The sequence below is a fragment of the Petaurus breviceps genome, unplaced genomic scaffold (assembly GCF_028583685.1).
Source record: "Petaurus breviceps papuanus isolate PSGF00001 unplaced genomic scaffold, PetGlider_PUasm1.0 318, whole genome shotgun sequence".
Lineage (NCBI taxonomy): Eukaryota > Metazoa > Chordata > Mammalia > Diprotodontia > Petauridae > Petaurus > Petaurus breviceps.
Genome location: NW_027186078.1, coordinates 173,465 through 191,245, shown reverse-complemented (window position 1 = coordinate 191,245; position 17,781 = coordinate 173,465). Strand labels below are relative to the sequence as shown.

Here is a 17,781-nt window from a genome sequence, read left to right as displayed (position 1 = left end):
GCCAAAAGCATATCAAGAAAATAAGTCCCATGGTTCCAAATGGAATGGTGTGATGAACCGTTCCTGAATCCCTTTTTCAGTTAACATCCTGTAAGCTTGATCATGTCCACAAGTGCTTTCAGCACCTTGATCATAGCCAAATGTGACAACTAGTTTTATGACAGGAAGTTAATACATCTGCATTTTGTATTCATTGTTTCAGATTGTAAAACCAGGACTAAGAATAAGAAATTGTCTCCAAAACAGGAAATTTCTGATGAGATGTGGTTCTACTGCTCAATATTAGAGAGACCTACAAAGGATACTTCCCAAGGATCAAAATTTGAGAAGCTGGTGAACATGAGGGCATATCAAAGGAAAACTGTTGGTCTTCTGCAGGGAAGAGAATGGGAAAATAACCTTACCAGAAGAGAGGTTTCAGATCAGTGACAATGATCCACCATATACCCTACACAAGGGTGACCAGCCAGGAACATAATGAATTTGTGAGGAATGTTGGTCTGAGCTCAAACCCTATTAGATATCTCAGAGTTTCTTCAGAAGTGTCATTGCAAGAATATGATAAAATAAGTCAAATATTCAAACCAAATTCAGACCCAATTAAGTACCAGAAAGACCTTATGGTAGAGAAATCCTGTAAATCTTTTGGATATCAGAAAGCATTCAGGCAAAGCTCTACTCTCAGTGAAGTACAGGGAATACGTACTGTAGAGGACACCAGTCAGAAGCCTACAACCACTGATCATCAGAAAATTCATTCTACAGAGAAATCCTATGAGTGCTATGAATGTGGTAAACACTATACCAGAAAGTCTTTGCTTAATAGACATAAACAAATTCACACTGGAGAAAACCTTTATGAATGTACTGAATGTGGGAAAACCTTCAGTCAAAGCTACAACCTCATTAGACATCAGAGAATTCACACAGGAGAGAAACCCTATGAGTGTAATGAATGTGAGAAAGCCTTCAGTGAAAGTTCAAGGCTTATTAAACACCAGAGAATTCACACAGGAGAGAAACCTTATGAATGTAATGAATGTGGGAAAACCTTCAATGATCCATCAAACTTTATTCAGCATCAGAGAGTTCATACTGGAGAGAAACCCTATTCATGTAATGCATGTGGTAAATCCTTTAGTGATGCCTCAAATCTTATACAACATCAAAAAATTCACACAGGAGAGAAACCCTATGAGTGTAATGAATGTGAGAAAGCCTTCAGTGAGAGTTCAAGGCTCATTAAACACCAGAGAATTCACACAGGAGAAAAACCCTATAAATGTAATGAATGTGGGAAAACCTTCAATGATCCATCAAACTTCATTCAGCACCAAAGAGTTCATACTGGAGAGAAGCCCTATGCATGTAATACATGTGGAAAAAGCTTTAGTGATGCCTCAAATCTTATTCAACATCAAAAAATTCACACTGGAGAGAAACCCTATGAATGTGGAGAATGTGGAAAAGCTTTCATTCTGAATTCATCCCTCATTAGACACCAGAGAGTTCACACTGGAGAAAAACCATATAAGTGTAATGAATGTGGGAAAGCTTTCAGTCAGGGTTCAAGCCTTAATAAACATCAGAGAATACACACAGGTGAAAAACCCTACAAATGTAATGAATGTGGGAAAGCCTTTATCCAGAGTTCAGGCCTCATTCGCCACCAGAGAAGTCATACAGGAGAAAAACCATATGAGTGTAAAGAATGTGGGAAATCCTTCAGCCAGAATTCAGTCCTCATTAGACATCAGCGAATTCATACATCAAAAAAGAAAGAGTCAAAAAAGTGGAATGGGTTGCCGTGGGAGGCAAAATACAAGGGGGAATAGATGTCTTTGGAGTTTGTTCCAACCCTATGATCCTGTGAACATAGGAAGTTTTCACCATGAAAGGACACAGTATTAATCGGATTTCATAGTATAGGGAATACCTGTGAATGCAGAGGATGTGAGAATACCTTCATTTGCAGAGAAGTTGAAAAAGTCTTCATTTACAAAAAACATTAGTAAGCCTTCATTTTGAATTTTTATACCAGAAAACTCACACCGGAATCTATGAATATGTTGTTTATGGAAAGCCATTCAGTAAATGAAACCTCTTATTCAACATCTTAGAATACACTTGAAACACTGTGTAAATAAAATGATTGTGTTCAAGTCTTTATATAGTACTTTATCCAGCTTTATTAAGCATCAAGTAGTTATTATAGAGAGATAACCTATGACAAATCTTCCAGGTAGTGAATCTTATTTAGCAATTTCCATTTTCTTAGGACTATTTTTGCCTCCTAGAATGTTGCATATATTGCTTGCCAGTAGGTGGCAGTGTGGACCCTTTGCATGAATTGAACTATAGAGCAAGTGTCTTGACTTATTTTCAAAGTATGGCTCTGTACTCCAACTCCCACACATATTATAAATTTTTACCCTATTATGTATTTCAAAAGTTCTTCATTTAAGCTATGCAGTCTTAACCAAACAATATGCTTTAAAATATTTTAAACATTTTAAGTTCCCAAACTCTAAGATGTAATTGAGTATATTTCTTCATTCTATCTCTGTTGTAATTTTTAGACATCCTTTTTTTTAATCCTTGTATTCATCTGCAGAGAAGGAGATTTTGCCTTTTTCAGTCATACATTATTATGTTATGGGCAGCTAGGTATAGTAGATTGAATGCTGGATCTGGGGTCAGGAAGACCTGAGTTCAAATCCAGCCTCAGGCATTTCCTAATTGGGATATCCTAGGCAAGTCACCCCTGGCTGCCTCAACTCCTCTTTGTAAAATGAGAATAACAGCTGCACCTACCTCCCAGAATTGTGAAGATAAAACGAGTTATTTATAAAGTGCTTTGCAAACTTTGAAATGCTATATAAATACTAGCTATTATTTTTATTACTATTATTGCTTAGTGAATTGGTGTGGACCTGGGAGAAAGTCTTTAATAACATCAATCAACAGGCATTTGTTATGCACCTACTATGTGTAAGGCATTCTGAAGAGGCACTGAGGGATATAAAGAAACAGTTTGTGCCTGTCAAGGAGCTTACATTCTATTGGAAAGTGCAAAAATAAATATAAACTAGACAAATACCAGGCAATTTGGGCAAGGTCTTAGGAGCTGGAGGGGAATGGAGTGTCAGGAAAGGTTTTATGTAGACATTGGAGCTGACTCTTGAAGGAAACAAGTGATTCTAAGAGAAGGAGGTAAGGAGGGAGTGGATTCTAGGCATGGGGTCAGCCCAGTGTGAAAGCATTGAGATGGGAGATGGAGCATTTTGTGTGAGGAATAGCACAGCCAGTTTGATTGGACCATAAGTGTCTAGCAAAGGGAGTGATACATGATAAGGTTGGAAAGGTGTATTGGAGCCAGGCAATGGAGACCTTTAAATGACAAATCAAAGAGATTCTGTTTAATCCTAAAGACAATTTTGGAGTCACTGGAATATGTAAATGGGGAAGGGGAGTGACAAGGGTCAGATTGGCACTTTAGGGAAATCACTTTGCAGCTGTGTGGTGAATGAATTGGAGAGGGAAGAGACTTGTTTCAGGAAGACCAATTAGAAAGCTACTGCAGTGGTTCAGGCAAGTGGTGATGAAGGCCTAAAAGGGTGGGAGGAGGGTTTGGTCATGTGAGTAGAAAGAAGGGATTACCATGAGCTGTTGTGGAGGTAGAAATGAAAAAAAAATCTGGCAACTAAATGGACATTTGGGATGGAGGATACCCCGGGATCTGATTCTGGTCCTGCCATGTTCAATCAATCAAGAAACATTTACTAAGTGCTATGTGCCAGGTTCAGTGCTGAGAATGAAAAGACAGGAAATAATCCCCACTGTGAAGGAATTTACATTCTTGTTTTTCTTTTTTGAGGGAGGAGAGGAAGGAATAACATGTTTAAAGAAAATTAAATAAAACATATGCCAGGTAGGTACAAAATAATTTTTGAGAGGAAGGTACAAGTAGCTGGGGAAGATCAGGACAGGCTTCCTGTAGTAGTTGGCACTGGAGCTGAGTCTTTAAGGAAGCCAAGGATTCTGTGGCATGGAGGGGAAGAAAGACTTTCATGTTTAATCTCTGTTCCAAAGGCCGTTGGTATGGAATTGTCCTTAATGGTGGAGATGAAAGCCCTGCCCTGTATGAGGGTTGGGATGATTTGGTGAGATGTGAGAGAGCTCCAGCCTTCTTCAGTTCTCTTTGGGGGCCAGTACCATTCAGGGCTCTCCAATTTTCAAGTCTTCTTTGGAATTCTTCAAGCATTCAGTCACTTTAGGTGCTTCTGGCTTGCAGTTTCAAGATGGAAGATGGCATAAGCTAACCACATTTCAGGTTGCTGAAGGAAAAGACTGGAAAAACATGAGAGAAGCTGGCAGCCTCCGTCATATCCCTATTGCCAGCTAACTATACAAGAGACTTTGGGTAGTTTTCCCCTTGGGTGAAATCAAGACTCTCTTTTGGTTCTTCAGAGTGATTTTGCTGCAAATGGGAGAGCTCCTTCACTAAATATTGTCTGGTATATATTTTTCTGTGCATACCTTCTCTGATTTCTGTTTTGCTACAATTGGAAGAAATGAGGTTTTTTTTTTTTTTGCTTTTCACTATGTATGTTCATTGTAAACCTTGTATTTAGCAAGAAAGGGGTCAAGCCTTAGATACAGAACTTGGGGTTTTCCTTTCCCTCCAAAATGACAAAGCAATCTGATGTTAACTCAAACCTGATCATACCCTAGATGAACACTGTTTAAGGGAGCAGGTAGATATACTTTTGCCCTGGTACCCCTTCTGTCTCTGAGGAGAGCAGAGTAGCCTCATACCCAAACCTCCTGTTTCCCCTGGCAGAGAATGAAATCTCCCTTGGAGAAGGGTTGGGGGAGAAGAGGCTAAAGATGTATATTCTGCCTCCAATTGAGTCTCTGCCAACCCCTAGTTTTGCATTTTCCACTGTCTACCAGACATCTTGAACTGGATGTCTTGTAGACATCTTAAACTCATCATATCCAAAACTGAACTGCTTATTCCATCCCCCCCTTCCAAATTTCCCTGTTATTGTTGAAGGTATCAACATCTTCCCAGTCACCCAAGCTTGTAACCTGTCATCTTCACCTCACTTTTTTACCCCCTCTAATCTCTTGCCAAAGCGTATTGATTTTATTTTCCCAACATCTTTTGCATATGCTCCCTTCTCTCCTCTGATACTGCTATCCCCCTGGTGTGATTCTTATTTCCTCATGCCTAGACTGTTGCAAAAGCCTGCTGGTTGGTCTTTCCCTACTCCAGTCCATCCTTCACTCAGGTGTCAAAATGATTTTCCCAAAGCATAGGTCCAAGGTTATCTCCCTACTCAGTAAACTCCAATGGCCTCCTCCCACCTCTAGGATCAAATATAAAACCCTCTGGCATTCTATTATAACTTGTCTTTCCCCTTACCTTTCTGATCTTCTTATACCTTACACCACCACAATGTACTCTTTGATGCAGTGACACTGATCTCCGCTGGTTCCTGAAAAAGACACTTCATCATATTTCCATTGGCTGTCCCCAGTACGTGGAGTGTGCTCTCTCTTTGTCTCTCCCCCCCCCCTTTCCCTCTCTCTTCCTGGCTTTCCTTCAGGAAGCCTTTACTACTCCCTCAGAATTCTATTGTCTTCCCCCTTGATTATTTCCTGTTCACCCTGTGCATGGCTTGTCTGTACACAGTCATCTGTGCTCTTTCTCCTTCAGATTGTGAACTCAAGGGCAGGAACTTTTTGCTTTTCTTTGTGTCTCTAGTGCTTAGCACGGTGCCGAGCACATGGTGGGTGTTGCCTGACACACATTTCCCTGTGAGGTGGGTGCGATGATTATTCCCATTTTACAGATGAGAAAACAGGATCAGGGACTTTTCTAGGGTCACATACCTGGTAAGGAGATAAGGTAGGATTTGAACCCAGTTCTTCCTGACTCTAGGTCTATCTTATCCACTATACTGGGCTCCCTGTGAGAAAAGGATAATTCGTGTCAACATTACTGCAGTTTTTTCCATTGCCCAGGAAAAAGATTCGCTCACCCCCAGTTTTCCCAAAGATGGATGCCCAGCTTTTTTATGGTCCCTGACCTATAAGAGAATTTCTAACCGAGTAATGATTGACCTGACCTCTCATTCTTAGGTGAACCATTTTCAGAGTTGTTTGTGGATCTCCCTAGATCCACAAGCTTCCAACTTTCCTTTGGTAATCATTAACCACTGAGATGACATGACAAGTAGGGGTAAAAACCATACTTTACATGAATTATGTGTTGCAGAGAAAAAAATGGAATGAGTAGTTCCTGTATAATCCTGCTGGGGACAATTTTTCTAATGAATTATTTATGGTGATGAAATATTTGAGTGTGCTTTTTGAAAGCATAGTTTATGCATTTTGCTTTTGACTGATAAGGGGATAATATGTCACAAAGAGGTAAATGTTTTGGAGGAGAGCAAATGTCATGAAACAGAAATGCAAAAAACTGACAACAGTGACTAGAATTTGGATGAGAAGGTGATTACGGTACTAAACATCTCCCTAAGGAATGGAAAGTGGGCTCAGCAGAAGTAATGGCTGGCCCACAGCTGGGCATGAAATAGATTATTTTCAATTGTGTTGATGATTACTGGTATGGGAGATCAGTAAGTCAGTGACAAATTCCAGTGTTTTCAGGTTTTAAATGATCTGAAGATTACCATGTATGGTTGTAGTAACCCTATTGGCTTTCTGATGGGGTTTTTGGCACAGGTACATTTATAACTATGTGACTGTAAGTAGTGGTTAATATATTTTAATACTTATGACAACCAGAGATCCCAGATGATCATATGCTAGGTTTTTAAGATCCCACTGTAGTATCTGGATAGGCTACAACATACATAGAACACTTCCCAACAAGTCTCTCTAGGGAGGTCAGGTATGAAGATGCAGAAACATATTGGAAACTGATGCCCTGGGTATGTGGATCATATCAGTTCAGATGGTGGTCAGCTAGGTCTAAGTGTAGGTTTGGTTGTAGAGAGAATTCTAGGACATCTAGATAGGTTTGCACCACTGTTGAGTAGTAGGAATGACTGCAGTGGTAGCTGGTTAGTGGGAGACATGCTGTTTTACAGGACAACATACTAACTCATTGATTTTGCCAAGCGATGTGTTGGTGAAAGTCATAAAAATTGTGTTCACTGGATCTGCTGGTTGAGTTTGTAGGTGGTTTGTGATGCTCCCAATTTTTGTGATGTTTGGATGCTAATGGAGCGTAAGGTACCTTCCAAATGGTACCTCTAGAGTGCTGAGTACAACCTTGACTGCAAGGAGTTTCTTTCCCTTATGATGGAACCAATATCTACCAGGGTTCTTCTCCAACTCCTATCTGCTCCCCTCCTCCAATTAAGCTAGATTTTCCCTAAAAGGCAATACAGAATTGATTGGCCCAGGGTGGGACAAGGTTTTATGCTGTGCTTCCCTTGGCAGCTTCCTATTAGTTTCTGGCTGTATTGACATAGCTTCCTGGTCACCTAAGGACATAAAAATTTCCACCATCATGGGGTCAACACTTTCAGACCTGGTAGATGCTGAATTCAAGTAAGTCACCATGCCCTCCCCTGCTAACCAGATACATGTCTGTATGGAGACAGCAGGGGCCTTGTCTACTGAAGCTAAGTGCTTTTGTAGCCTTGTTCAGTATCTTTACTATGTTAGGGCATAGTAAATCATTTGTCAACTGTTCAGTGGTTTAAGAATGCCCCATTTTATTCCAATATCCAACCTGAAATTAATAGGATGACAGTTATGCTGCTCCTGCTAAAATCCTCATTGCATAAGTCCAGACCACTGGAGTTAATTTTTGAGATGAGTATGCAGAGAGCTTTGTATTGGAAGATGAATTTTCCTGGGAAAGAAAAATGACACTAGAGTCACAAGTTTTCATCACAAAAGGCTAGTGAGAATCTAGGTGTAGCTCTGGGCAAGTATAAAATGAATTATTTGTTGAAATTGGTTATGGCCTCATTTATACAATGGAACACTTATGCATACCAAACTGGTATGTGGAAAACACCTCAGAACGGTTCCAGAAGTGTTCGAGCAGATGTGTAACAATAATAGACCGGGAGTCTACACCTCTGCTGCACACATTCAGCAATGACTTATTTTTACTTGCTGATGAGAGGATAAAGGAGTCAGAAACTCCCTGACTTTGATCAGTTATAATCAACTTTGAAGAGGCAGTGACTTAGCTGTCAGAGTCAAAGTAAAGAGTCTACTAGTGATGAGGTTGTATCTGGGAATGCTTGAAACATTCTAGTTCCTTGATAGTAACAGGAGTTGGCTGGAGGGCCACCTCTTTCTCCTCTGTCACCATATATTTTTGTTTCTTTGTAACTTCTGTCTATTGGTCATGGTTCTGATCTGTTTGGACAAATCCTAACCACACCCTTTCTTCCACATGCTGGCCCTTCAAATATTTGATGACAGCCCAGTGTTCCTCCCATTCCCCACCAGTTTTTCTTTTCTAAGCACAAAACAACCAATTCCTTCAGCTCATCCTTATAATAGCAGTTTCAAGTCTCCTCGTTTTTACCACTTTCCTTTTCCATAGGAAAAATTGGGGACCCTCACAAGAGAACCATGTATGCAAGTTTGTCTCTGTGAAAGACTAAGGTTCTGATCCATTGATGGAGAGTATAATCAGTTTTCTGGGACAAGGAAGCCTGAGACCAAGGATATGTTGTAGCCAAATTGCCAGTGAGATGGCAGCATACCCACTTCTATGCCTGGGAGTCTTGGTATTGAGTTAGGAGTTTGGTGTTTACAACCAGGAATGGAAGGGAAAGGGAAATGTTGACTAGAGTAAACCCTCCTACTGGCAGTATAGTAGGCAGAGTAGAACCTGAACAACTTGGAACTCGAGTTGGGTATTGGATTGTTCTAAAGCAGTCTACCTTAAACTTAACATGATTATTTAATAAGAAACTACAACTTCCAAGACTGAGTTTGAATTTGCTTAAACTCCTTGAGCTCATAGGGCTTGGTTTCATGCTATGGTCATGTTGCTCTTATACCCACTGTAATTTGTTTTTGCAAGAAAGCAAAATTGTCTAACCCAATGGGCATTTGTGTAATGTTAACAGGCCAGTGGCCAAAAAATCAAACCAAACCAAAACTGAAGGAATGACTGATCTCCTATCATCCAAAGCTGACTATGTTGTAATGGAAGCACTTGTGACCCATCAGGTCACAAGCACAACATCACTGTGGTGATGCTAGTCAAACGATGGTAGCCAAATCAAGATAATGTCACTTCAACCAAATGTGAATATCCCATAAGTGCTTGTGATACACCTGAGGATGTTGTATCTTCCAGGGTAGCTGGAGTGTCCAAACTGTGGCTGTGTAGCCCCCTAGTATGTATGTCATGTGAAACAAATAGTGAGATGAGCTTATGTAAAATGCTGTTGTCCTGTTATCCCTGTTCACTTCCTCAATGTGCTGCTTCTGAAACACTAGGAAAAGGAAAGATGGGGAGAGTTCTTATGATTACAGACCTCAAGATACCTCCATGCTCATGTCCTCTAGTCAGAGCAGACTGCAAGTCGTGGTATGTGGAAAACACCTTCAGAACTGTTCCAAGTGTTCAAGCAGATGTGTAATAATAACACACTGGGAGTCTATACCTCTGGGGCACACACTCAGCAACGACTTTTGTTTACTTGCTGATGAGAGGATAAAGAAGTCAGAAACTTCTAGACTTTGATAAGTTGTGATCAACTTTGAAGTGGCAGTGACTTTTAGCTGTCAGAATTGAATTTCTAATTATGGAAACTTCCACTGTGGATGCTTCTTCACTTCTGTCCATGTATCCAGGGATGTATATGAACTTGTAGCTTAAAACAATATGATGAAAATGATTACAAATTCACTTTGAAGCTTTGTCTCAACTCCAGTAGTAGTTGCTATTTTAAATACACTGTATCTTACCCAAAGAAACATAACAACACTTGCCCACATTTATATAGTGCTTTAAGATTTGCAAAGCACTTCACATACTTTATCTCATTTAAGCCTCACAACAACCCTGTGAGGTAGACATTACAGGTATTATTATTGCCATTTTACAGATGAAACAGGCTTAAGAGCAGGTAAGTGACTTGTCCATGGCAAAGCCACGTAGCTAGTGGTCAGAAGTGGGACTGAAAGCCAAGTTTTCCTGACTCCAAATACAATAATCTTTGTACTATGCCACCTGCCTCTCAAGCTTTTTATTTACTACTTGGAGGATATTTGGATTGGACATAGTTACCTGGTTTGTTGTCCTCTAATATTTACACAGGACATATGGAACTACTACATGGAATGGATTTTTAAAAATCCCAAACCCTAAACAAAAAAAACTCAATAGATTTTGTTATTGGTGTGGAGGCCAGCAACATGGGATTCCAACAGCTGTCAATACCAGCCATTAAAGACTATGGAAAATCATTGCTGTCTTCAAGAAATAGTCAATCCTGGCCAAAGCATTACTAAGCAACCCATGTCCATGGTCCATGGTATATATCAAGATTATGTGGCACATGTATAGAAGTTGGTATATGACTGAAGCCTGAATGGAAATACCTATGGCTACTTGCATGCACTTGCTTAAAACACTGCATACTGATGTTGAGGGTGGATTAGGTTTTTTTTTTTTTCCAATCCTGTATTGCTTTATTTTAATGCTAAGGAAAATAAAGTGCAATAGAATTCAATATGTTTTTATTATTGTCGGGTTTTTTTTTGGGGGGGGTGGGGTAGAGTGAGGCAATCTGGGTTAAGTGACTTGTCCAGGATCACATCACTAATAAGTTGCAAGTGTCTAAGGTGAGATTTTAACTCAAGTCCACCTGACTCCAGGGCGGGTGTGTCAATATGTTTTCTTATTTAAATAAGGAAGACCTACAGGTGTCAGAGAGTAAGGACATCTATTACTGGCAGGCACAGAAGAGCTGCTTCATGGTAGAAGGTTCTCCTTTCTAAGAAGTGAGGATATTGGTTATACTCCAATATGACCATTACAGAAAGATGTGTATAGGTATGTATCCTGGATGTTACAGAAGCCTTCTGAGAAGTCTCAGACCACTACCCACTTCTGGTGATACATGTGAAAATGAATGCTATCAGCAAGAAAGTAGAAAGAATTCTAGGAAAAAAAACTGGAGGACTTTGGGGGAAGGGGTGGCACATAGGGTCTTCACTACTATTACTGATTTGAAAACAAGATTAGTAGTCTGTAAAAAAGGAGAGTGTGGAAGATAAACAAATGGCTAAAAAATGGACTCTTGGCCAGGACTGATTGTTAGTTAATGTAGGACTGTATGAAACCTGGAGACCTGCTGGTCTCCTCTGAAGGGCTTTAAAGTGAAAATAAAGAGAGGGGAAATTTCCCACATACAATTGCCAAACCAGAAACCAAAGAGCACTAGGTTTGACATGGGAAGAAAAGTAGTGGAAGTTTCCAGTAATTTGCAAGGGAAAATACAGTACGAGTAAGATCTTAATATAGGAAAATAAACATAACTGACATGTTGGGATACAAATCATGACTGGAATATAATGAAAGAGCATATATAGCTTGTTAAAAAAACAAAGGGGGAAAATACATATATATAACAGCAGAGAATTATAAATGAAGGAAAAACCCATGTCAGTGATAGAGAGATTAAATTATGAATTCCTGATGTAGATTACAAAACTGACAAAAAAATGATGGGGGAATTAAACTTGCAGGACAGCAAGTTTTTTGCATAATTTCATGCCTTGCCTGGCCAATAATTTCAGGTGGAGAAAATGACAAAGCTTATTCTGATCAACAAAAGAGAAACTGATCAGGAAAGTGCTGACATTTCATCAAGTGCCTTGCCAGTTTTAAGTTTGTAAATGATGAAAGGAATTCTCTGAAGGGGTATACTACACATTAAGTTTTTCAGAGTTAAGAATAGGATATGTTGGATCACAGATGGGAAGGATCCCCAGAATGAAACCGATGACACAATAACAACTGCTTTCACTGAGGCATTATAATGAAAAGGGTCTTTGTGTACGAGAACTTTGGGGAGTGATCTAAAAAGCCACTTACAGGCTTTTATAAATAGCTTTGAAGTCCTTTTTATCCCATTATTCTACTTTGGGTGGAGGAACCTTTTTAGTTTGCAAAATGATTATGTAATGAGTGAAACACTAAAAGTGTACCAGCAACCAAAAATTCTCTTTGTGGGCTTAGAATAAAATTGGGATTGAAAGTCATTGACCTTGGGCCAGAGTACCCAGGTGTGTGTGTGTGTGTGTGTGTGTGTGTAGTAGTAGTAGTAGTAGTAGTAGTAGTACTACTACTACTACTACTACTATAGGTCTAAACAAAATCATGGGAGTCAAGCTGTGCATGAAGCTAAAAAAACCTTTAAAATTTAGGCACCACCAAAGGTATGCAAATATGCAAGGGTACATTAATTTTTGTTTACACTCAACTCTCCATTTGCAACTCTTTGTCACTTATCTTTCATTAACACACTGTGAAAATACCATTAACCTATTAGTAGCATTAGATTGTTTTTGAAGACTAATTGCTGTAATCTGTGGGCAAAGATCTACTATGAAGATAAACCTTAAAAACACATGGATTTCTTTTTTACTGAGTAAAGATTCTATTCTATTCTTAGCTCCAGTATCCAATCTATGGCATCTCTCTCATTTGCTGCTTCTCACCTCTGATGCTGCCACCACTCTAGTGCAGGCCCTCATCATCTCACATCTGGACCACTGGTTGATCCCCCTGCCTCAGGTGTCTCCCCACTCAAGCTATGTTCCCATTAAACTGATCTTCCCAAAACACAGGCCTGACCTATCACTACTCCATTCAATAAACTCCAATGGCTTCCTATTACCTCCAGGATCAAACATAAAATCTTGTTTGGCTTTCAAAGTTCTTTATAGTCTTCATAATCTGCCCCCTTCCTACCTTTTCATTTTTAATACCTTACTCCTGCCACCCTCCCCCAACTCTGTGGTCCAATGATACTGGACTCCTTGCTTTTCCTCCCACAAATCACTCCATTTCTCCATTCCAAACAGTTTCACTGGCTGTCCCCCATGCTTGGAAATGCTCCTCATCCTGGCTTCTTTCAAGTCTTACCTAAAACCTTACCTTCTGCAGAGACCTTTCCCACTCCTTAATTTTAAGCGACTCACTCTGAGATAACCTTTAGTTTATTCTGTTATCTAGCAGTTACATGTTGTTTCCCTCATTGGACTTCTTAGGTGATTGTTTTTTGCCTGTTTCCCCTGTGCCTAGTACAGTACCCCCCACACATAGTAGGTGTATGAAATTAGAGACATCTGCTCACTAGCTCTAAATAAAAGCAGCTGTGATGTCTAAGAAAGTGCACTGAACTAGAGAATATGAAGACGTGGGTTCAACTTTTCACTATGTACAAAGTACTTATGCTAAGTGCTAGAGATATATTGACAAAACAGTCCCTGCCTTCAAAGACCCTAACTCTCTTTGCCACTAACCATGCAACTTTGGGTAAATTACACAACCTCTTGAACTATTTTCTTTCTTGTAAAGTTGATGGGGTTTTCTAAAGCAGGTCCTAATCTAAGATCCAGAGACCTGTAAAGAGCCCAAGAATAGATTTCAGGGCTTCTGTGAAATTATTTAACTATGCTGAGAACTATATTTTGATATCATTGTTTTCCTTTGTAAAGGAATGTATTTCATTTTATTCTTTTAAAAACATTATCCTGGAGGCGGCTAGGTGGTCCAGTGAGTAGAGTGCTGGCCCTGGAGTCAGGAGGACCTGGGTTTGGATCTGGCCTCAGACACTTGACACATACACACAAAAACTAGCCATGGTACCTTGGGCAAGTCACTTAACCCCAATTGCCCTATCTTCCAATTGCCCCCCTCCAAAAAGCAAAAAAAAAAAAATCCTGAAAAGGGGTCTATAGGCTTCGGCAGACTTCTAAAGGTGACTAAGTCACAAACAAAGGTTAAGAACTCTGGTTCTAAATTGATGTCCAAGATCTCTTTCAACTTTAACATTCTGTGATTTAGAGTAGTGGTGATGGAAACCTGTCAGTGATTGAAGTCTATGTGGGTGATAAATAAGTGACAATGACAGGGAGGGAAAAGATCTTTTTTTTTGCTTTTTGATGGGGGGAAGGTAGGGCAATTGGGATTAAGTGACTTGCCCAAGGTCACACGGCTAGTTTTGTATTATGTCTGAGGTCTGATTTGAACTCAGGTCCTGACTCCAGGGCCGGTGCTCTATTCACTGTGCCACCTAGCTGCCCCGAAAAGATCTCCTGAAGTGAGAGAGGTATGTTAAATAAGATATTGAGGAAAATATGGAAGTTTTAAAGGATGATGTCAGGAAATGGGGAGGAAAGATTGTAAGCCAGGCTCTGAAGGAGCCAAGCCACTGAGGATAGTGGAAGTGTCTTAGGTCCTTTGTGACTAAACTCTAATAGTAAACTCTTGCCTGGTATTTGTGATAAAACCAGTAATGGAAAGAAATGGGCACTTCAGATTAGTGACTTAGGTATAGTAGAAGTGGCAGAAGGGAAAGAGGTATATAAGAACTGGGTAACTTAAAATCTCTATCCCCAAGGAACCACACAGACTCAGGAACTACCTTAGGTTATATACATTTGATATCAGGTTAGAAATTAGTGAAGGAAGGAAGCTTGGGCAACATCACCTGCATGGTTTTTAAGAAGGAATTTATGGTTCAGGAAACTGGAGTAGTCATTAAGATCTATAGTCCAAGACAAGCTCCTTGATAGATATCTTAAGAAACTGATGTGTCTAGGTGTAGTGAATGCACTGTAATTCCTGCTGCTGAGGAGGCTGAGGTTAGTGGACTGCTTGAGGTTGAAAATTTTCTGATATAGTAGGACTAAAGCCAATATGGTGTCTACACTAAATAAAGCTAATATAGTAAGACCTCTGAAGAGACATACCACCAGGCTGACTAAGGATGGGCTATCCAGCCCAGGTTGTAAATACAACAAATCAAGCTCCCTTGCCAATCAGGATTGGGATTGGGCACTGAAGAGCCACTGCATTTTCAGCCCAGGCAAGATAGGGAGAACCAGTCTTCCCTACCTGCTTCTGTCCCCTAAAGACGTGGAAGGATAAGAAACTTATTGTTGAGCTTGGATTTTAAATTCAAGAATAAAAAGATGGAAAGGATGGGTAATTAAGGATGCATTTTTTAAAAAGTATATAGTCAAGGAAGGTTAAAGCTTAGAACAAAGTCTTATAATAAATACTAAGAAAAAATTATGTTAGGGGCAAGAAGAAAAAGGAATGAGTACTCCTTGAGGCAAATGGGAAGATAACTGACCATAAAGAGAGGACACAATTACTCACCTTTCATTTTACTTCAGTTTTCTCAATCATGCAGAATGTTTTTCAGAATGGATGGCCAGAAAAAAAAAAGGTTGGCATTGAATAGGAAATCAAGATGTAAGAAGAGCATTCCTAATTGTCCTTAATGAATTCCAGTCATTTAATAAATCACCTCTTGTAAGAATATGTATGTGTGATTAATTTGGAACTGCCAATCATCTTTTAGGAATCATGGAGAATGAATGAGGTGCTATGGGAATGGGGATGGGAAAACTGGGTAATTTTCAAAAGAGAGAATATTCTTCAAATTATGAGCTTAACATTTATTTCCAGTAGAATGGGGTATCAGAAAACAAGGATGGATTAAGGACAAAACATGTTGGACTAACATAATTTCTTTTCTTTTGGAAAGGATCATTAGATTGACATAGAGGTAATGCCATAACTATTTTAACCTGTGATCAAGATGGGGCGCACTGAACAGTAATAAAATAAAAAAATGACTTTAGAAGTGGATGAATGACAGGACTCAAAGGGTCAACTTCTATGTGACTTTGACAAATAACTTTTAATTTCTCTGGGTCTCATATGTAAAATAAAGGGGTTGGGTTAGATGAACCCTAAAGTCCTTTTCAGACTTAACCAATAACCCTGAAGGTCACTAATGGAATGTTACAGGGCTCTGTCCTTCATCAAATTGCATTCAATATTTTAATCAATGACTTGAAAGTATAGCTAGCCATCTTTGTATTTTAAAGCTGAGAGGGACAGATAATCAAGTAACAGAATTAAATTGACTACAGTTCTAAACAGGTTAAAAAAAATCAAGTGTACAGAATATGAAAGACATAGGACAAAGATCATGTGAAAAAGCAAAAAGAGCTTGTAGTGAATTTCAAGCTCAGTATGTGTCAACAATGTGATATGGCAGCTGGAAAAACTAGATTTTAGTTTGCACCCCAGAACATACTTTCCCCAGCTATGTAACTGTGTGCTGTGTTCAGGTCTGGGTACCACATTTAGGAAGGGCATTGACAAGCTGGAGCACAAACAGAGGAGAAGCAGCTAGGATGGTGGGGGGCACCATATGAGGATCTATTCAACTAATCATAGATGGTGAGCCTGGAAAAAAAAAGACTTTGCCAGGGACATAATGTCTTTCTTCAAGAATCTGAAGGGTGTATTCTGCTTGGCCCCAGGGAGCAGAACTAGGACCAATGTGTGTTACAAATATTTTAGTTCAACATAAGGCAAAACCTCCAAACTTCCCTGGAGAGGTTCACAGCCCCCTGGAGATCTTCAAGTACAGGTTGACTGAACACTGATATTTTTGTAGGGATTCCTGCATTAGATGAAAGACTGGAACAGCTGACCTTTGAAGTCTCTAAAGTATCCATTATATCTCTTCACCCTCAGTCTGAAAGATGATGTCTCATTAATATGAATGTACACTGAATATGTACTAATTGTATTAACAGAGCTCCCATTTAAGTAGTTTTGACTGCAAGTTCATTTACTGCTCTTTATACTATTCTACACTGCCTCTCAATCAATAAAGTAGTAAAATATACAAGGGTAGATAAAATGGCAAAAATCTTCAAAAGTTCTGGAAAAATGCATAAGGAGTTAAGACCATCCTGTCTTACATGAAAAGTTGTAAATTTGACAATTGCTTGATTTAGTCAGGAGTGCCCTTAGACATTGTTAACAAATCTTTAAAGTGCTCAAAATGAGGTGAGACAAAGAAGCAAAAATGTGGCTCAAACCACAAACAGGTTACACACACACACACACACACACACACACAGTTGTGCCAAAATACTTATAAGATTTAGGTGAATTGATCATTAAGTAAATTGGCATTAGGCTAATTGGTTTTAGGCAAAGTGGCTTCAGGTACATTGATCTAATAGGCTGAGCTGGGAGGGAACATATGGTAACATTAAAGAGAATATGGTTTTAAGCAAATTTATTATTAGGCTACTTGGGCTTGGGTAAATTGATCAGCTTCCCTAACAACCCAGTTGTTGGCAAGTGGGAACAGAAGAGAGAATCTGAAGAGAAAAAAGAAAACAGCCTACATATCTCCTATTTACAGAACTAAATCATAAGACTCTGTTTTCTTATCTTTCTAGTACTTCAAATGCCTCATGGAATGAAAAAAGAGATCTTAGTGCTAAGGAGAGGGAGGAAGACACTGAATTTCCTTTCTAAATGTCTTTTTCTGGCAGCTGAGAGAAGCTCTTGGCCTACAACAATAAATGAGGCTCACAAAGGCGTACAACTGGGAGCGTCATCTGATAACAAAATTAAGTAACTGTGACATGTGTTGTCACTAATACCTTCAAATACAAACTGCCAGAGCAATCAAATGAACTTTATCTAAT

The 17,781-nt window shown here is 39.4% G+C and overlaps 2 protein-coding genes across 2 annotated transcripts in view; one reads left to right on the top strand and one right to left on the bottom strand.

The window, feature by feature from the left end:
* Window positions 1-10,751, top strand: part of LOC138167875 (zinc finger protein 271-like) — a 31,393-nt gene extending 20,642 nt beyond the window's left edge. Inside the window, exon 3 of the mRNA XM_069096855.1 lies at window positions 203-10,751. Coding sequence (XP_068952956.1) covers window positions 432-1,835 — 1,404 coding nt within the window. The 5' untranslated portion in view covers window positions 203-431 and the 3' untranslated portion in view covers window positions 1,836-10,751. The remainder of the gene's footprint in view (window positions 1-202) is intronic.
* The window catches only part of LOC138167878 (large ribosomal subunit protein uL2), a 241,962-nt gene that overhangs the window by 186,629 nt on the left and 37,552 nt on the right, over window positions 1-17,781 (bottom strand). The gene's annotated exons all lie outside the window — the stretch shown is intronic.